The 15,232-nt window shown below is 39.3% G+C and overlaps 1 protein-coding gene across 1 annotated transcript in view; it reads left to right on the top strand.

The window, feature by feature from the left end:
* The first annotated feature begins 537 nt into the window (after window positions 1-537).
* slc39a10 (solute carrier family 39 member 10) overlaps window positions 538-15,232 on the top strand; it is a 29,746-nt gene continuing 15,051 nt past the window's right edge. Inside the window, exons 1-3 of the mRNA XM_030428649.1 lie at window positions 538-659; window positions 9,433-9,515; window positions 13,472-14,860. Of these exons, the coding sequence (XP_030284509.1) occupies window positions 13,493-14,860 (1,368 nt within the window). The 5' untranslated portion in view covers window positions 538-659; window positions 9,433-9,515; window positions 13,472-13,492. The remainder of the gene's footprint in view (window positions 660-9,432; window positions 9,516-13,471; window positions 14,861-15,232) is intronic.

Raw genomic sequence — 15,232 nt, 5'->3', positions numbered from 1 at the left:
TTCTCCAAAACTACTTCATGGCACAATTCGAGGGGGCTCGAAAAAATGTCCCTCTTCATTCACAATCATACATACAAGTTTTTTTTTTTAACCAAATAAGGTCTCATGGGGCAAACCGGAAAGGGGCGTGGCTTCGGCTCCCTACTTACTGTTTTGAGTAACCTGAACTATTTATATGAAGTTTTGAGACATCATTATACGGAAAATGAACAGTGAACCACATTACCTAAGGAAGAAACTAAGAAATTGCTTCTCCATGACACAGTGACCAAAGTTTGATGTGAGAGCAACCTCATCTTCCTGGACTTAAATGATGAGCTGCAATGAAAACCCACAGACAGGATGTGACTTACAATTACAGTGTATTTTGATGACGGTGTTTGTTGGCTGTCGTGTCGCTTACTTATTGCTGTCTGTGTGAAAAATCATTTCCGCAGGTAGTCATATGACAGCCCCAGACACAATGTGGCGGTGCTTTCTTCTTCACCCCGCTGCGCTGATAGCGTAGACTCTCGGTCCGCCCCTTTTGGGAGTGTACGTAAAGCCCGCGCGAGCCGTTGGTGAATGCCAGGCCTTTCGCCCGTTGACGTAAAGCAGACGGCGGATTTTTTTTTTTTTAGTACCGAGCGGAGAGGAGATGCACACGGCACTCGAGTGAGGTAACTATATAAAAAACCCATTTGTTATCATTCACTCCCACAACATGGACCCGAGCAGCATTTGCCGCAACGTGTAGATGTTACTAACCACTGTTTCTGAACATTTATCTCGTTATTTCAGACAGCATGCGTTACGGTTGCTCTTTGTCGGCAGTAAGCTAATTTCCTCCGAGTCGTCTGCTAGCTAATGTTAGCTGGTTGAATTGTTGCTTCCTTTACGGGCTGGCGTTAGCATTAGCATGTCCGAATGGGGCGACTGTTAACTAAACAGACGGGTTAGGCGGCTTTGAGCTTGTATCTCGGGTGGTGTAAGGAGACGGATTTGGGTGTCGGCGACTAGTTAGCCTAACTGCAGGTGTTTAAATCGCTTTGTCTGTTTTTAAAGCTGCCGTTTGGTAGGCACGTTTCAATGACGAGGGAGCCTAATCAGTTGTTTCATTATGCGCACCACGTGCAGTGTTCAAGCCCCCCTCCATTGAGTAGTTAGTGATGGGCGGTATCCGTTTCTTAACTTCAATCTGAAAGCAAAATAGATGGTGTACTTAAAGCGAGACTCGGTCATCTGATTGAATTGGCTTGATTATATAAATGCTTTTTTTTTTTTTGCATTTTTACATAAAGTGGCACATTTGATCCAGCTCATTCGGCGGACACAGCAAGTCTAGCGGCTGCTTGTGGTCGTATGCAAATGTGACATTTACCTCATGGTCCCTCCTGATGAATATTCAGTGCACGCGTTTTAACTTGACACATGTCGCTATAAACAAGTAAATGATGAAGAGCATAATTTTGAATCCACATGGGAAAATGTTTGGTTGGAAATTGGCAGTGGTGGAAAAAGTACAGATTTTTATTTTTTCTAAGTAACGTTAAACATGACATTTCTACACAGTTCACTATTTTTCCTGCTTTAATAAGTATCAGCAACAAAAAGTACTCAACTGTTTTTCACTGTCAGTAATAGAAGGGTGAAAATTGGCATTAATTGCCTCCCAAAGTGAAATCAAATGTGTTGCTTTGTCCACAACCCAAAGAGATTCAGTTTTCTGTCATAAAGAAAAGCAGAATAAGAGAAGACGTTTCACATTTAAGAAGTTGTAATCTGAGGATTTTGACAATTTTTCGCAGTACCATTGCTTTCTCAAGATATGGTTTAATGATATCATGGTTTCTAATATGACATTTTTTGAAGTTGGACAGACAATCTACAATTTTACAAAATGTCATGTCCTGACAGATGTAAATAGTGTGTGTATATATAAAGACCTGATAAATATTTATTTTTTCAAATACTCACATAGTGAAACTTGAAACCTTGGACCAGCAGATGCACAACAGTCACTTTTACTACCACAGTATACCTTAAAACTAGTATACCACTGCAAACCTAGTTGGAGGTAAAAGTCCAAACATTGTTTTTGTCTTGGTCTTTTTTTTTTCTTTTTTTCTGGCATGTGACACTACAAAGCAACCACCTGACCCAGACTTATCACCATCTGATTTCCCTTTTAGGCAGTATCGGCTATGTTTCATCTTTGGTCAAACGGAGTAGAAAATGTATTAAACACTGTCACAGAGATTGTTCATATCAGGTGGAAAACAGTTTGGAGTGATTTATGCATGTGCAGTATGTATGTAATCTGAGTTGTCACCAACACGAGTACTAAACTGACCCTTCTGTGTAACATCAGTGAAGTTCCCTGTAAAGTGTTGAGCTGCGTTACGAAACCTTATTTACAACCACAACATCCCACTACCTCTTATGATTGGAACACACAGCTTGAAAGTATAGTTTAGGTACATTACAGAGAGACTTCCATTGTGTCATTGTGCATTTTAAAACGCTTACAGGGCTCACTGATCAAGTGTTGCTTTTGTAATGCAGTACACATGATCCCCTAAATGAGTAAATAAATGCCTCTTCTGTAGAGTAGCAAACAGCCTCCAAAGTTAGTCAGAGCTACATTCCGACAAGTTCAGTTGCATGATTACTCACAGTGATTGATGACTGAGATGCAGGGCAGTGCTGGAAAACGGAACAGAGACTCGACAGTGTCACAAATGGGATCTCATGATTTTGTTTGTGCTGTGTATTACAATGCAACCAATTTTTGTCTCCCATATGACATACACAAAGTCTCGAATGCTGTTGCCGAAACTGTGTTTTTGTCTTGCCTTTGCTTGCTTAACCATCTTAAGTAAGCTTACTGTATGTGGACAGAAAACCAGGGCTTGTATATGTAACTGTTCACAAATGGTTTTATTGCTAACTTTGCAAACATTGCACCCATCATGTCTTGGCTTGGAACTGGATTGCAAGCCGCCCAAGGTTACTTGATTTTTTTGTGGTTTGGCGTCCACTGAGGACAAAGCACATGTAAGTATAAGAGCATTATACTGAGCCAGACTGTTGCCGAAATCAACTCTTAAATCCAAAAAGGACCTCTCATCCACTTATGTAATTAAACAAGCCCTAAATTACCCTATGATTGCTATGAGTGATGTGGTTGAATATTATTTACAGTCTCTATGAGTAAGAGATCTCTTGCAGTATAATTTGCCAAAAATGGCCTCTGGCAATTTGTCCGCTGATATTATAGTATAGCCTAAATCTCACGCTATCCAGGGAGGTTTTTTCTTCTTATCATTGAATAAATGATGATTTAGTAAAGCAACATCGAACCTAATCCTTTTCAAAGTAAGATACAGTACCTGGTAACTGTGGGTTGATCGAAGATCTGTAACAAGGAGCGTAACACCCCTTAAGCCTGACTGTGTTAGCCACTTATTCAACGTTTACATCAACAACGCCTTTGTTAATCTTCATTCTTTATTGGCAAACATTTGTCTCATGGTTGTTGTCATATGAAAAAATATTGACTTAATGATTCGCTCTATTTGGAAATTATAGGTCGTTCTAGAATGATTGGGGTGATTTTGTAGGGGAGTGCATAAGACAACCATAGCAGGCCCTGCTCTGTTTGATTTATCAAGAATGATTGTGATTGGTGATTCAACAAACTCCCATGTATTCAATAATGTTTACATCAGAGTAAATGTTGTATATTACATCAGACAGGCTTCTCTCATAGATTAGTCATGGAAAATGAGAACTTTGCATTTTTTGCCTTTTTTGTATCAAGCAGCAAAAAAGCGTGGGCGTGTTTGAGTCAACTCTCCTTTCTTGAAATTGCACATCTTGTGATTCCCCTATTGCACATGAGCACATTGCAACGTCGATGTTGACACTGAAATTGTAACTGCAATACTTTAATAACAAATTGTTTTATTTTGGCTCAATCCGGTTACATAGTATGTAAAGTCTACCTACACAGGCAACATATTTTGAAATGTGGTTTTTCTTTAATTCATTAACCATCTTTAGAAGGCTATCATTACGGGATTTTTTCCAGAATTATTTGTGATGAAGTGCTTGTTTTGATTATATATGTGTATAAACATTTACTTTGAGTGTAAGATCCTGGAAAAGCTTGAAAATGCCACCTTGAAAAGTGCTTGCATTTGAACCTGTGTAAAATGTATAGGAACCCTGAGATAGGAGGACCGTGTAAAAGCCGCTGAGGTTGTTTTACTTTTTCATGTAACCCTACCTTGATACAGTACAAGGCCGAGGTGAAACTTACTGCCAGCTGCAGGTTTAATAAGAATTCTGTAAACATAGGCCTGGTTCTGTTTATTTTAGTGTTGTGTCCACAATCTGCAGCACATGGAACACCATTCCCACACACCTGCTCTTTAAGATAGTCTTTTATGTAGACGGGGCATTTTGAGTCATGCTAGAGAATAGGTGTTAGTGATGGAACGCAGTATACGAAGTATATTTACTCACATTTACTACTTTAGACTTTTACTTACCTGCATTCTATCAGCACAAAAAACAAAAATAAACATAACTCTACATTTGGCATATAAGTAAATATCTTCAGGTATTGTACATAAACACCGATTGAGATACTTGTACTTTACTGAAGTATTTCCATTTTCTGCTGCTTTATACTTTTACTCTACTAAATTTTGGAGGCAGTTGTTGTACTTTGTACTCCACTTATTTGATAACTTTTAGTTACTAGTTACCTTTCAGATGTTGAATGAGAGCCAGAGTATTGCAAGTTAATTGATTTAATCAGCTTTTGGATTCTGATAATAAGAATGATGTTGAATATCCAATTCATAGTATTCAGTATATGCATGTAATTATACTGTATGTATAATTTCCTTTTACTTGTACTTTTGAGTACATTTATTTTCAGATATTTTATATCTAATAATACATACATTCTATCTTCAGCGGTGTTGCTATTGGACTTAACTGACGAACAGCATTTCGGTGTAGCTCGAGGGCTGTCTACATTAGTGCACAAATGTATTGTTCTCGGTCCTGCCAACTTTTAAGCCATAACCGGAGCACATACCTCTGCAGGACAAGGATCAGTTCAGATCAGTGCTGACATGAGGTGGATAAGCTCGAAGTGTTTCAGCAAACTTACTGCAGATGTTTTTCAATGGAGAACAACATGATTAGGGATAACATGTGGGTGGACATTTTGATATATTCTATACATTTTAAGTTGCTGACTCATTACATTACTAAAATGTAATGCACACAGTATTTCTGAGTAGCTGGTCAGGTGGTTGATCTGAGACTCTGCTCCCTGACTGCTCAAACATGCAGACACACATTTCCCTCCCTGTGCCTCCCCTCCTCCCTGTACAAATTAGTTAAGTCACTCGATGCCAAAGCCTCAAAACATTCAACCTGTTACTTATGTTAGTGCTGGCGTGAACATTTCTTATTGGTGTGGAGTGACTCACATCCCTTTCTGGCTTATTTGTGACTTGAGGTAAGAAGCATCACTCTGTGTGTTGCCAAGGTGTTATTTCTTTTGATATGAGCACATTGTAGTCTTTAGCCGACGATTGTCATGTGTTGCGTCGTGCCTTGTGGTTTTTTTACACTGTGATGAACATGTTTCCAGGCCACGGAGCATCAGGCACACACCTGCGTCTCGCCGGTCTAAATTCAGCACTATGTACAGCATCATCCGCATCCATCCGCAATGTTGTCTTAACGGCTCAGTGGCTTCAACATACAAAACATGAACTTGCTGTTGTATTCATGTTTTTTATTCTGTAAGAAGCTGAGGGAGGTGATGGTGTGTTTTATATACACCTGCATGTGTCATGGTAGCCCACAGCCTAATTCCATACCACAAAGGAGATGGAGGGTATTGCCTGAATTGAGAGGTGTCTTGTTGTCTCAACAGATTAGAGCTGACCCAAGACAATCACACAGACATTTAAGAGAGTTTGGAGTAAAACTCCAATGATAATTGGTTGATTTTATTATTAAATAAGTTGCAAACTATTTTGTTAATCGATTAATCTGTTTGACAAATTATATAGATTAAAAAAGAGACAAAATTCCTTGATTCCAGTCCCTTAAATGTAACTATCTTCTGTTTTTCTTTTCTTTTTTTTTTTTTACTCCTCTGTGATGCTAAACTCAATATCTTTAGGTTGTGGACAAAACAAGACATTTGTAAACACAGTCTTTGGCTTTGGGAAACGCAGACTTTTTTCATCCATTTCTGACATTTTTTGGACCAAACAATGAATTGATTGGGAAAATAATTGACAGATTAATCAACATTAGAAATAGTAATTTGTTGCAGCCCTAGTTTTGAGAAGCCAGAAATCTGAGTTGACCTTTCTTGGTCGTTATTTGTCTTCATATTGATTAGATGATGAGTGTGTTGGGATCTAATCAGACTAAAACATGTCTCTACCTACCACCGCACTGATAATGACTGCTATTATCAGACTGGCTGTTAACAGGCTTTCAACATGTGCTTGAGTCAGGAGATTTGCAGTGGACCTACCTACCGCACAGCTTTTGACAAATTTCACCAAATAGCTACTCTTGATCAGAGGATTGCTAGTGTGACCGTCCAATGACTACAGTGATGGCTGTTTTTGTTTTGCAGCTGAAGTGGATGGTTGTCTGTGTAATGACACAGATCTGTGCTAGCACTTCTTCTGTGCAGTTCAGCTAAGCTGTAACGATGTTATGTTTTGTCTGAAGGAGTTGGTAATGTCTCTAAAACACTGATGGTTAAGCTGAAAACATCTATTTTTTTAAGCTCTCTGTAGTGGCTGTCAACAGAGACATGTTGCATGAACTCAGGTGTTTCGTCTGTCTTTCACTTCCCTACAGTGGATAATACAACAGCAGATCGTGGTGCCCAGAGATTCACAGAGACCATCTGCTGTGACTTGGGTCCATGTGGCAGTGGACATCTGCCCTCTCTTTTGCACCTCAGGCCCTACTAAGAAAACCTCCACTCTGACATATTTGTCCTCTGACTCGATCACAATTATGTCGTCACCATTTATTGCAGTTTTTGGTTGTATAGTTCCCCGGCTTCACATGCATTATAGGGATGCAGAGTTGAAGTACTTTCACTATTATCTACAGTTTAATAAAGTTTGGAAGCCATGAAGGCAAATTTCTCTTCTTACTCTCAGAAAGGAAGTATGGTATATTACTTTTCACAGTAAAGATGGTGAGGTTGCCTGGTAAACAAACAAAGAACAAAGCTGGATAAGGAGCATTGCACCATTTTAGAAAAAGAAAAAATCTAAAAACTAGAATGGCATGCATAAAATATGTTGGCAATTTATATTTGCCTTACATTTTTACTAAAACTGCACGTTGACCTCTAATTGTAGTGTATTTTTATGTATTATTTTATACTGTGTTTAAGTTATGGTTTTACTTCTGTCCCGAAAGGTTAAAAAAAAACGCTAAAAAAGCCAATAAAGAAATGTTGTGTGGACAAAATACAATAACACCTGGAAATGCTCATATGAGTTTATCATAGCATCCCTAATGCATTTAAAAGCAACAGAATCACCAGAATAATTATTGCCATTTAACACAATTTATTTTGCAACTTTCTTTTGATTTGATTTGCAATTTCATCTTTGTCAACGCTGTGCTTATGCTCACGGTTTAACTCATGTCAAATGGTGATTTTTGCCTCTATTTAATGAAAACTCTCCTGCTGTAACAGATCTACTCCGACACCACTCTGTCAAAGGATATTATTCAAAACACTATTGAGCATGATACCACATTTTGTCAGTAGCCATTAAAGTGTGGGTTATGCTTTTCTTGATAGAGTCCTGAGAGTGCATATGAAGGTCAGGAACAGTGGCAAAAATGCTTCCAATCTTGTAATCAAATGGCAAATTTTTGTTACAAAAGTGGAATTGTTTTGCAACAGAAAACATGTTTATTTTATCGTCATTTTCTTGAATACCGGAAGAGATTTTTATGTTACGTTCCTGTTTCCAGTTTCCCTGCTGACAGCGGCTTTATGCTGATGTGAGGTGGATGTGTTGGTCGTGTGAGAATCATATGAGGCAGCTTAAGGGCCAAAGTCAGTTTTTTGCTCCTTGGGCAAAATAACAAGACCCCTGTTATTTCCTGACGACAACAACAACCCGTAAAAAGGGAAAATATTTTTCTCACATGTGGTAATGACATAAATAAGGCTTTCTCATAACTGTTGTGTAATAGTTTAACATAAAAGTTGTGTTTGTTAAAGTTTTAGAGTATTTTAACCTGGTTACTTGGACTTCCCCTTTTTTCTTTTTCTTTTCTTTTCTTTTTCTATTGATTGATCTGTTTTAGTGATTTTGTATTGAGGGGGAGGATCTTATATAAGCCCTTTGGGTTTCTTTTCCTCTCCTGCACAATTATTTGTCTTTGTATTATTAAACAGAATTCTTGTTTTATCATTGTGCATATAAATAAATAAAAATAAATAAAATAAAACATTCATGCTCATGTAGTAGTCTTAGTCTATAATTAAACTGATTAACATTCAGATCATGGTATCTTTATTCTGAAAGAGGTTGTAATTTTTGTTATAAAGTATACACAGGTTTATGTATCATTATGTAGCTTTAATGTAGAAACAACTCGGTACCAGAGAAAAACAGTATACTCGGTTTTCTCTGGGGTTTGAGTTGAGTTGTTTGAACACGACTTAAGATATTTGAAATATTCTTTGTATTTTCTTATGATGGCTGCAGAGTAAAAAAAACTAAATAAGAGTATTAAAAACCCCTACTCTCCGTTTTACCCTTAAAGTTGTCTCACAGTTATGAAAAACAAACGAAGTATGCAACTTTCAATACAACTTTCCTCAAAATTAAGGTGATCTGTATGATATGATTAATACCTTAGTGAAGGGCGTAATGACCGCCTCTCTAAGATCAGCTCCACTCATGGTATGTTTGGAGCACAGTGCTTCATCAGAGCTTAACACTCCTAAACCCCAAAACATAGGTTAGAAAATATGACAGTGGGAGTACTTAGGCGTTTAATTTATGTATTCTTTGTTTAGAGACTGCCAACTGTTAAGTTTGTCATGCTTGCCACTGTCAATTGCATTTATGATGCCATTCTGTGGGCCGTAACAAAAGAAAGGTGTTCATACAATGTTGTTTACAGCTCAATTGTGCACAAAAGCGAACTCAAACAATCCTAAAATGTCCATAAACCCAACTTCAGTGGATTAGATTAATTTAGTATCGAGTGTGGGCTGCATCCATACATTGATAGATTCACACCTTTAGCCTCTGCCAGAAGTAAGCACTGCTCCAGATAACCTTTTGTCATGTAAGAGGAATATTTAAAAAATTAAAAATTCACCCAATCTGTCCTCTTTAATCTCTTTTGCAGAGTGCACATTTCAGAAGAGTTTGAAAATCCCCCACAAACAGTAGCATCAGAACTGGGGGCCAAGAAGGAGGAAACGTATTACGGTGAGTTGACCATGTTGTTGTAATCCACAATGCGTTGACAGGATTATTGACTTGTCAAACTGCGATGACATCAGTGGTTATCAAGGGCAAAGAGCAGACCCTTCCTGGAGGGGTGTAGATCCACTGCAGGGGAGTTAAACAAAGCTGAATGAAAATGATTTGATTGAGGAAAATAATTGAACTTTGCTGATGATATTGTGTTGACCTCTATTTCAGTAAAACTCCACTTGGATCCATTTTTGTTTACTCTCCCATTTATTGTTAATGATTGATACAAGTTGCTAAAAAAGAAAATAATTGATGTAAAGTGATGTCTTCTACAACAATACCCATTTAAAAGAAACAAACCTGGAGTGCACATTGTTTGCGTAGCTCATTAGATGCTTTATTTTCATCTGTTAGAATATTAACTTGTAAAAGTTTGCTCAAACTAAATTAATGATCTTAATCCAGAGACAAATAAATCTGGAGTCACTTATACTGAATTTGTCATGCCTACCTTTTTCGATTGGACACTTAAACTTTAACGTACTAAACAGAGATTCTCTTGTTTCCCTCAAAGAGCAAACACAACAAAGACACCAATCAGGAAAACACAGCAGGCTCTGTTGCGGCTCTTAAAGATAGGCCCTGCTTTTGCCCCAGCCTATCTGCCGCGAGGTTCATAGGTCACTGCTGTCTCATGTTTATAAACACAGTCCTCAAGTAGGCTTGTTACCACACTTAACGTCTGCAGCCTGAGTCAGAACGCCTTCATTCAGACCTTGGCCAAACTAAATTTCACACACCAGTCATTCAGCAGCACACGGCGGTAAGTAGCCTCGCTTCCATTGGCAGAATGAAGTCAGTGTTAAGTAACCAATTTAACTTTGAAAATGTTTGAATGGCCCGGAAGGTTTTGAATTGCGGCGTGTGGTTTGGCTCTTGGTTGACTCGTTGTAAAAGTGCATGTGTTGGGCCTAATTCGGCTGGTTTATAACTTCAGCGCCAAGAAAAATCCTTTACTGTGTTTCCATTAGAAATATATCTCAGTCATTTAACATTATATTGGCTACTTACAGGCTGATGTTAAATACTACTTTGACACGTAGTCCTGGCTTTTCAATGGGAAAAGGAAGTCTAAAACAGTTATTTTACTGATAAGATGTTGACTGCACATTGATCATTAATCAAGGAGAATTAAAAGGGTTTTTTTGTTAAGCCAAGACTTTTAATGTAAATTCTTTGTAAATGAATGCAGGGCTGGGCAATATATCAGTATCGAAATGTCTTTTCCTGGCTTTAAAGGCTGCATGACAGTAAAGAGATGATATTTTCTGGACTTACAAACTGTTGTACTCGTTTTAATGCTTTCTTTACCCACTTAGTCTTTATATCTACCCCAGGCGGCCATATCACCCAGCCCTAGTGGGATGAAGTTTTAGTCACATTTCAAGTAAAAATGTAAAACATTTGCTGGTTCCAGCTTCTTAACTGTAAGGCTTCGCTGCTTTTCCATGTTGCTCATGATAGTAAATGAAGATTCTGTGGGATTTGGTTATTTTCATCCTAGTTTCAGCTCTGAGAAATTGGTGACGAGCATTTTTTTTTACACTTTTCTTCACAAAATGTGAATCCTAGATGGATCTCGTGCGAGAATAGACCCCATTAACTTTTGGTGCAGTTCTGTATAAAGGGACAGATCTAGAATTTTTTTCTCACTTTCGTTACCTTTACAAGAATGGCTGTTGTTTGACATTATCATTAAGTTCCATGCATGGACCTTGATTTAAAAAAAACACAGTATTTAGGTGGCTGGTATCTATGAGATCCTAGATCTGGTGATCTTAAGTTATGGCTAAGCAGGTACGTGTTTAAAATGTAGAGTGATACAGAGGCATCGAGTGTGATATTGGATTCGGGTTGATTGAATTAAAATAGACTGCTGGACCTTGGTGAAGGTGCATACTCTGAGAGACATTCTAGTTGTCGAATTAATCATTTTAGATTGGCAGATTGTTACACACATTACCAATAGCACCCATTATAAACACAACATGTTCTGTTTTTAAAAAGAGACTCCTCTGTGGTACTTCAGTTCGCTATCCTCTCCTCTATTCTCTATTTTTATTTATATTTTTTTGTAGCGATTTCTTGCTTCCTGTGGGCATCCAGAAAGAAATCTGTGTAGTTATATTGTGCTGTATTTTGTTGTTGTTGCTCCCAGAAGCCTACAGTGTGCAGTCTGTTGTTTGGTAGCCTTGATAACTGTGCGGAGGATCTATCACCCTCTTTGTTTTTAACATTTAGCCCAGTATCTATGGTCTGCACAGCACAACGCTATTCCCTTATGATGTGCAGGCTGTAAAAGTAGTATAAACTTTGCTAACAAGCTGGCTTCGAAAGACCTGTGTGTTTGTGTGTTTGTGTGTTATCGTTTGTGTGTATGTGACTGGTCTCTGCTGTGTGCCATCTCACCAACCATTATACGGTATTCCTCATCTGACCTCTCTTTACTCCTCTCCACTCCCACCCCTCACGCATCAACCACCCACAGGCTTCACAAGAGACCTTATGAGGATCATTTGACTGGAATGATATTGCTGCTTCAGGCTTTTGAGAGTGGGGCAAACAAGCAATTTGTTATACAATTCTCTGCAGAGGGTTTATTGTGGTCCAGAAGGCTTCCTGGTTCAGCTAGTAGACCTGTGATGCTAAGCTAAAGGGAGCTGCTGAGGTGGTTTGAGTGTCGCAGTATGTATGTTGTGAAAGCTAATTACCCTGAATCTTTATGTAGATAGATAGATAGATAGATAGATAGATAGATAGATAGATAGATAGATAGATAGATAGATAGATAGATAGATAGATAGATAGATAGATAGATAGATAGATAGATAGATAGATAGATAGATAGATAGATGGATGGATGGATGGATGGATAGATAGATTATATTTGAACTATTGCTGAGAGTGTAGCACTGTAAGATGTCAGTGCATCATTACTAGCGAAGATGTGATCAGGCTTTTTAAGGTGAATATTGATCACTGATTTTAATTAACAACACAGGGAGTCATTAATCCGATCTCACTCTTTAAATCATTATGTTACTCTGTTCTGAATTATGGGTGTTAACAAATATAACTTTGACTTTGTATTAATAAAACATATATGATGACATTCTGTGAATAATCTGGTGCAGATGTTGGGCATGGTGGATTTTATGTCTATCCGTTTATCTGGTTTTCTTTCACTATAAACCAAATGTTATTAAGGTAAACAAACTCAAACTTGAATTTGACAAATAGCAGAAAGTTCTGTTTTTATGTAATATGTAACAGTTGAACACATTCCTTGAATTGGAGATACATTTCTGGATTTTATTGATTTTGCACAAATTTGTCACACTGAATTAAAATTCAATATATGATAAATATAGATAGAATTCAGTCCCACTCAGTATGCTGATATTCTAGGCATTTCGAGTGATCAGTTGATAAAACAGACATTTTGCTTGTGTTACACATCTCATAAACACACCAAACCTGATATAGAATTGGAGTTGCTGTTGTCATTGTTGACCATCAAAAAGTTACAGTCACCTCAGTCTTCCATTGTGATCTTAATACTGGGTATGGAGATATGGTGCAAGACACATCTGCCATAGAATATGACTGTGGAAGCCAGGACAACAATCTTTCAAAAACCTGCTTTCATTTATAAAACATTTGTAAATGATAATTCTTATTTATTGGAGCCCTAATCTAGAACACAAACTCGAGAACACATGTTTACTTTGTTGCTTAAGCTGGTTTTTTTTTTGACTGTCAAATTTTAATCCCACTGAATAAATCACAACAATTATTGAAATATTGGCTACTAACATCTTTCCCACCAAGATAAATGTTGCGAAATGTAATAGTTTGAGAACAAAAAGGGATCCAACTCTGAATGTGTTACTTTCTTGTTTTGGCAGGGGACCAGAAGTGAGGGGACAATGCGAGTCCAGGTGCACACCAAGTTCTGTTTCCTGTGTGTGCTCACCTTCCTCTTCCATCAGTGCAACCACTGCCATGGAGAAGGGCACAGCCATCAGCACGGTGGACACCACCATAACGACCACAACCACACCCACAGCGACCTGCAGATTTCTGAGGCTCCGTACGTGAAAGGAGCCACTTTGTCTCCAGACTCCAGCGGTCCTCAAGGGCACTCTCTAGAGGAGGAGCAGCGCTATTACATCCACGAGCTGTTCAAGCGCTATGGCCAGAAGGGCCGGCTGGATTTCCAGGGATTTCAGAGTCTGCTGTACAGCTTGGGTCTGGGCGAAGTGAAGGTGGTAGATGTGGATCACGAGGATCTGGGTCATGATCACGTAGCTCACCTAGACCTGCTTGATGTGCAGGATGGCCTTCACTCACATTCATCCACCAACAAAAGCCATAGCCATGGTCACGGGCATGGGCATGATCATGAACATGACCATCCACACCACAAGCATCCACACAAAGAAGCAGCTCCCACACCATGCAACCAGACTTCTGTTACCGGTCCAGCTACTGGTGCATCTACAGGACATGACCATGACCATGACCACAAGCATGGTCATGACGCAGAAGATCATGATCAAGCCAAAGTAGAGGATAGTGACCATAAACATTCTGATGGACATGTGCAGGACACACATGATCATGATCACGCACATGACAAAGAGCACAAACATGAGCAGGTACAGGTTCACTCTAACAGTAAGGACCCATCTGCTCAACCTCACGATGATCACGACCACGGTGATCACGGAAACGGTGGTCACGACCACGCTGATCACGAGCATGGTGATCACGGAGACGGTGGTCACGACCACGGTGATCACGGAAACGGTGGTCACGACCACGCTGATCACGAGCATGGTGATCACGGAGACGGTGGTCACGACCACGCTGATCATGAGCATGGTGATCACGAGCATGGTGATCTTGAACAAAGTGATCACGAACACAGTCATGTCCATGGAGTGCAGACAGTCACAGGCATTCCTCCCATCAACCCAGACCAGCAGCCCTCTCCCCAGTTGGAGCCACCCCGAGTCCCTCAGGAGCCACCATCCTCTCCTGCCACCACAGAGAGTCGGCTCAAGAAGCAGAGAAAGCCCGGCAGAATCCGAGGACAAAGAGGACGAAACAGAACAACTTCTCTCACAACGCTGTCTGATGACCATGAACATCAGTCTGAACACAGTCATGTTCACGATCACAGCCATTCTCATAAACATAAAAGAGAAGCACCAGAAGGCCTTGCCACTCCCACTTTGCGAACCCAAGTCGCGCCTGGCCATCCAAGAGGATTAGCTCATCAGCACGAGGAGGTAGGACTTTGTCTGCACTCGCAGTCTGATATCTGCTTTGAGAAGCGCCACTTTCCCAAATTTATGTTTCAGTTATGAAGAAAATCGTAGCACTGTCAGGTATCTGCAGTTGAAAACATCTGAAATATACTGTACTGAAATCACAGTTTTGACATCTGTGACGTCTATGCTTTCTGTTGCAGGGATATTTGAAAAGTTCTGTCTGAAATCTTTTGAAGTTTCTATGCTAACCAGCTAGGATATAGCTTCTTTTTACCTAAGACATCCCCCACTGCCCTGAGCTCCCAGCCTGGGCAGAGGCAGCTAGTACAATCATTACCTTCATGGTAAACTGAGCTTACTGGCTAAGTTAGCAGCAGTTAGCAGCTGCTT

The sequence above is a fragment of the Sparus aurata genome, chromosome 9, assembly GCF_900880675.1.
Source record: "Sparus aurata chromosome 9, fSpaAur1.1, whole genome shotgun sequence".
In the NCBI taxonomy this organism is placed as follows: Eukaryota; Metazoa; Chordata; class Actinopteri; order Spariformes; family Sparidae; genus Sparus; species Sparus aurata.
This window is presented reverse-complemented; position numbering and strand designations above follow the sequence as displayed.